Source organism: Atta cephalotes, assembly GCF_000143395.1.
Source record: "Atta cephalotes unplaced genomic scaffold scaffold00052, whole genome shotgun sequence".
Classification (NCBI taxonomy): domain Eukaryota; kingdom Metazoa; phylum Arthropoda; class Insecta; order Hymenoptera; family Formicidae; genus Atta; species Atta cephalotes.
Genome location: NW_012130116.1, coordinates 1,683,081 through 1,689,578, shown reverse-complemented (window position 1 = coordinate 1,689,578; position 6,498 = coordinate 1,683,081). Strand labels below are relative to the sequence as shown.

Genomic DNA, 6,498 nt, shown 5'->3' with positions numbered 1-6,498 from the left:
GTGTGTGTGTGTGTGTGTGTGTGTGTGTGTGTGTGTGTGTGTGTGTGTGTGTGTGTCTTAATTGTCATAAGATATATATCTCATGAATCCCACGGCGCACAATCGACACATGTATAAGTAGATTCAATGATCAGCACTATTACGCGCTTCCACGACCTTCGCATGCGAGAAGCTATAAACTTATAAATGTATTCATATATAATTTCATGCAAATGATGATCGAAAAATAAAGAAATCGAAAAAAAAATGAATTCTATTATCCATCGTTAAATTAAACAGTTGCATTCTGAGAATTTTAGTCATGACATTAGAATAACTATTGGCTAGAATTGACACTAAACAGGAATAAAAGGATTAAGTCGAATTGTGTGTATTGATAAATTACTATACTTATGTCATTATGTCGCCGAACATTATTACGTTTCAATTTCATAACATCTAGAGATTGTTCATATATGATTAAATAAGTAATGTAATATGATTTTATAATGCATCGTTAATGCAATATTTTTTCATTGCCATCAGTTTGTAAGAATCGATGATTTTGCTTTCGAGAATTGAAATGCGAATAGATATTTCTTTATTTTTCTCTGCTTTAGATATACATTAAAAACGGCTATGACTCTCCTTATAATTAAAATATTTGTAAATGTATTTGTAAATCATGAATGAAACGTTATTATATTTTAGAATTAGAGGAAAATAATGATCATAGCATAGATATGAAGACTAATACTCGATTAGAAAAATTTACTATTTATTTGCCAGAATAAATAGCACACACTGACTGTAATATTCGAGTAATTATACATATTATTCAATTTGCGTTACATAAATGAAATTATTGTATTTGAAATTACCGTATCTCTGTTATCATTTTAAAAAATTATGAAAAAATAAAAAATTATGATAACTTCATTGTGATTGTAATATAATATTTATATATTTACCTTTGAAAAGCGGTACCAGTCGACCCCAACAGGTGATAGCACCCTTCCTGTTGAATTGACCGAGAGCGAGCTCCATGTAAAATAGAGGAATACCACCGACCACTAACATCACGCAGTAGGGAACCAAAAATGCACCTGCAAAGAGAAGTGTAAACGAGTCTATTTAGAAGCAGACACACGCTCATTGTTAGTTTAATATTGAAATTAGTAAAGCAATTAAAATGACTGCTTTGTAACTTTTTAAAACAAATTTAAGACAGTGCATTTTTTTTAAGGTTAATTTTTCTTCTTTCATCATTTTTATTGCAATACTTAAATGATTAACGTTTAAAGAAAATATTGTAATTTAATATACACTTTGTTTTTTAAAAAAGTTGTTTTTTAACTTCTAGCTTCATGTGCCTTATTACCCATTGTTGATTTTATTTTAAATTTTAATTCTCTGAGCCATTTATGGATACTTATTATTTTAAATGATTAAACTAATCTATTCACTTTGCTCCTTCTGAAAATCAGTCTACATTAAATGTCATTAATTTTAGCATTAAAATATGAAGCAATTAATCACAAAGTTGAAGATAAATGAATAAAAATATTTGAAGCACTGACTTTTTATAAAACACATGCACGATGTATATTTTTGAATTCCTTTTCTGATACTAAATCAATTGCAACGTTACAAAGAAATGTCCTAAAACTCCGTTTAACCAATTTTGCCGATGTTCATGTTCATTTCACGTTTTTATTAGAACGATATCATTACAATAATCAAATACATCTTTAATTATTATTAGTATATTCAATTAATGACTCTCATAATAATGCGATTCTATCTGATCATAGTTCAACTTCTTGATGTAAGTCGATCAGACGAGATCCGATTATTCTTCCGTCCATCGGACATCTAGAGCGAAAAGTCTTGCGAAAAAAAGTTGAATTTTAAGACAAGGAGCCATTGTGATAAAATAGAACAATTATTGTGCGATCTAGGAAGCAGGAATGAGAGGAAGAAAAGGTGCTGTTTCTGGAAAAGTGATCGTACAAGAAGGAAGCGAAGTTAAAAAGTGAACAAATTAGAGGACAAAAGGGGCGCCTGTAGCCGCTAAGAAACTGTTAAAGAATTGTCGAAGTTTACTTTAAGATACGCGCGCTTTTTTTCAGTTCGACAAAGATTTACGAATTCCATTGAAGAATTATGACACGAAATTTGGAAAGTTAATCGAAAATTGTAAGTTAATGATGTATTCAATAATATGTATATTTTTTAAATTAAAATAGATTTATACTATACATTTTTTTGGCAATAACAGTATTATTATCTTTTATATAAAGATTATTTTTATACAATGACAAAAATAAAAATTAAATTTTATTTATATTCTTCCAGAAAGTAAAAATAAGAGCCGTATTATATATTCTCCGCCAGTCGATCAATTCTTGTTTTATTGTCGCGCTATCTATGAAACTTTAAACAATCGGAATTACAAAAACTTTTCAGGAATCATTTTTTGGGGAAGTTCCGGTTCATCATTCCTGACGATCGACTCAGTCGCGTCACCGTGTTAATGTCACCTTGCCGCATTTCCGAAAGTTGACTATCGAATTACGTGCCTAAAAGCACCTCGCTACCGGTGCTCTAAATAACGCACAATGCAGTTATGGAACTAACCCGCTGGTATGAGTGCGTCACATTTTTTCACTGGTTTCTCTCTAAGCGTGTATTATCTTTCTGCCTATATGTACACTAATTCCTTCATATAATACGAAATAAATTTACACAATATTCAACGTTTCCCCCCCCCCCCCCCCCCCAAAAAATGATTTGTTTAAGCGATATCGCGAATTAATATACTGTATGAACAAATAATGATATCATGAGCATAATTTTTATATTATTTCAATCATTATTTCATATTTATGTAGTTCATATTTATATTTTATATTTATACATTATTACAATCATAAAATATCTTTTTAAAAATATTAATATGTAATTCGAGAAATTTTTAAAATATATATAAATACACTCTTTATGTAGATCTATAAAGGAAAATCGATCGAGAAACTTAGAAATATACATAGATGAAAAAATAAAGTTTGAAACAATATTTGTTATATATATATATTAAATAATTAAGTATATGTTATTTATTTTATTTATATATTAAACACACGCAGTGAATTATATCAATCAATATTTGACTTCTTCTTAACAGATAACAATTTATATTTTTATTATGCAATTTTTATTCCATATTGATAAAAAAATTTTGTTAAATACATCGTTATTCACTGCTCGCATTGCATAAATAAATGGTAATATAGATGCGATCAAAAAGAGAATAGCGAGAGACTATACTTGATCTTCCTTCTTAACTCCAACGGAACTTCCGTTCCGTACCCATGGAGATGTAATCGCATTAAGAAGGATATTGTCGTTGAGCAACCTTGATTAATTTCTTCTTGTCCCTGCTTGAGCGCAAATCGTCGATCGATCGTAAAAATTATATTTTCACAAAGTAGGCTATTCATCACTGGATGGCTCCATTACGCGAAAAATTAGTTATAAGTTATAATTAAAATCGTGATCCAATCTAACGCGCTTTTAATATGCTTAAACAAAATTGAAATCAACATATGTCGGATGTATTTTATTCACTTCTTTTTAAAAAAATATGAAGTTCTTATGTAGTATAATTGATAATATTTTTATTTTGCAAGAAGGCAAATTCGCAAAACATAAATATTGGACAAAAATTAATTCCAAAATCTAGAGCAAAGATTTCCTCTCTCTTTCTTTCTGTCTCTCTTGTCTTGACATGTCGCTAACGTCGAGAGCAAACGTCCGGCTCCGGACAACAGTTCCGCTCAATTTTCTCTCTTTGAACTCGAGCATGCACTCACGCAAAGGCTTAGTGCTTAAAGCTGCATTTTACGCCCGAACAAAGGCGAAAAGTTCGTTCGAATGAAACGTAATGCATTCTCGCGAAATAATCGCGCCAATTGTAGCCCGTCGATCGGAATACGCTTTCACCGAAAGGTATACGAGGGTCTAGGTCGAGCTGCTGATGTCTCCCATTAACAAAATTCAACTTGCATTATTTTTAAGATTTTACTTTGAAGAAAAAGAGAATGCATTTCTTAAATAAAAATATCTTAAGTAATAATAGTCTGTGTCATATTTCTACTTTATAATTTATATGATCCGCATCATCCTATAAAAATCAATTAATTAACACTAAAATCTCCGATAATAAATCATGATTTTAAGAGGCTGCATTCGCTAATTTTATGCAAAGATTATTGTGTAAACTAGGGTTTGAATAAACATATGATATAAATTAAAAAACAATGTAGCATATACAACTTAATTTGATTGCTAATAATTTTTATAAAGATGAACATAAAAACATTTCTTTCATTTAAAGCGCCACATATTAAAGAATATAATGATACCTAGTAAATAATATGTACCTTTATTTATAAAAAAGAAGAAAGAGCATTGGAAAAATAATTGGATATGCTGTAAATACCAAAAAGACGTTTAAGGATTAAATATATGTAATTTTCTGAGTATATATAAAATAAAGTTTTTTTGTGATGTAATATATCTTTAAGTTTTAATTTTAAAAATTCTTCGAGATGTATTAATTGAGATGCTGAATCAATTGCTTGCTATACATGACAAATTAATTCCGTTCATTTATTTGAATAACTAAATTGTTATGATATTCCGCACTGTGTGTACAGCAGCAAAAAAATCGCATGACATACTAGCAGCGTAATAAAAAAATTACACCACAAATCTCTCCCATAATATGTACTATATTACTTCCTCATAGACATTGCGCAAGGCTAGCCGATAATTGTCGATTGAGTAATTGATACGACAAACCGGTCTAAAATTTTGATTAGCATTTACATGAATAATATCAAGATATATTCAATCAAAGGCGCTGAAAACGTCGTTTTTGTCAGTAAGGAGTTTTTACGTTTAATCAAAATTACGAGAAATAACTGAACAATTTCAAGGAAACATCTGATTGATCAAACATGCAAGACGAGTATCATAATTGTGATAAATATTCAAGGAAAATATTTTGCATTTCTCTATAAATGTGACTGTACTTAATTATCAAGTTATTTAAATGGAAAATTATATAAAATTTTTTTATAAACATCCTGATCAGATAAAATATTCTTTTCTTAATTTGTTAAAAAAATTTTTTATTTTAAATATTTAAATATTTTAGTTTATTTTTTAAATTATAAAATACTTAAATAAAAAAAATATTGTTTTACAAAACATTATATAATGTATTGCAAAAATTTGGAATATAATTTTGGTCTTCCGAAAACATTTCACATGCGATTCATACAATATTATTATATTTGTACTTATAATCTCTTCTACAATCTTTCATCAATTTTATAAGTTTTGATTATTTTAAAATCAATTTAAAAACACGATTCTTTCCTGTATTAAAGATAAATCCTGTATTAAAGATAAAAAAATATGAGCATTTATGTACATATAATTAAAAATATACATATAAGTATTGAAAATTATATATTATATTTAACATTATATATTATATTTAACATTAAGATTCTTTTATTCAACCGAGCATATCAAGTTATTTTGTATTAAAATTGAGAGACAGAAGTTTATCGGTTTGAATTCTCCCAAATGATTCACACACCTTTTATTGTTTCAATCAGAAATGTCTGCTGCATTATCTCAATTTGCTGCAGTTTATTCAAAATCGCGAGAGGAATCACGTTGCATTATTTACATAAAAGTCTACGGATAAAAAGTTGTCGAAGTAACAAACACGAATGATAGGATAACCATATGAGCTGCTCCGAATTATAATCATGAAACAACACGTTAATAACGCCTCTCGTAGGCGATAACGACACAGCCGCCATCCGACGGGGTGCAGCGGCGTCGCGTACGTCCATGATCAAAGGCCTGCGTCCCGAATGGGAAATTATAATTAATTAAGGTAATTGGAAATTAGCGACCGATCTTGCCCATCCTAATGGCGCGGAGCCGCGCGCTCTACTCCGCTCTTAATTGAGTTAGCAGCCGCTTTTGAGGAGCCTCTGTATCACTGACAGCAGCCCTAATCGCATTCCTACTGGGGACCCGATAGAACCGGTACTAATGGCGTCGTCGTCGTCATCGTCGTCGTCGTCGTTGCCGCAGCGAGGCTTAACAAAAGTCAATAAGATTGAAGTCAACCGTTTTCCAAGAGATCGATCTCTCTGAGAACGAGAAGCGGGAAATTTCACATAAAAGTGAGATCGGTGATTCTCGATGGAAAACAAGGCAACGTAGATATACGAGATGGATTGATAATCGCAAATGCTTACATTAATTTAAAATCAAAAGTGTATATTCAACGTATCTTACTCATGTAGTATATGGATTTAACTTACTTACTGTAAACTGAAGAAAATGTACTAAATTTTAATAAATATTTGTTTAAATAATACTAATTAAATATATATATATATATATATATATATATATATATAGTAT

The 6,498-nt window shown here is 29.8% G+C and overlaps 1 protein-coding gene across 1 annotated transcript in view; it reads right to left on the bottom strand.

The window, feature by feature from the left end:
• Window positions 1-6,498, bottom strand: part of LOC105623076 (sodium-dependent noradrenaline transporter) — a 16,782-nt gene that overhangs the window by 6,631 nt on the left and 3,653 nt on the right. The window contains exon 2 of the mRNA XM_012204477.1: window positions 951-1,085. Coding sequence (XP_012059867.1) covers window positions 951-1,085 — 135 coding nt within the window. The remainder of the gene's footprint in view (window positions 1-950; window positions 1,086-6,498) is intronic.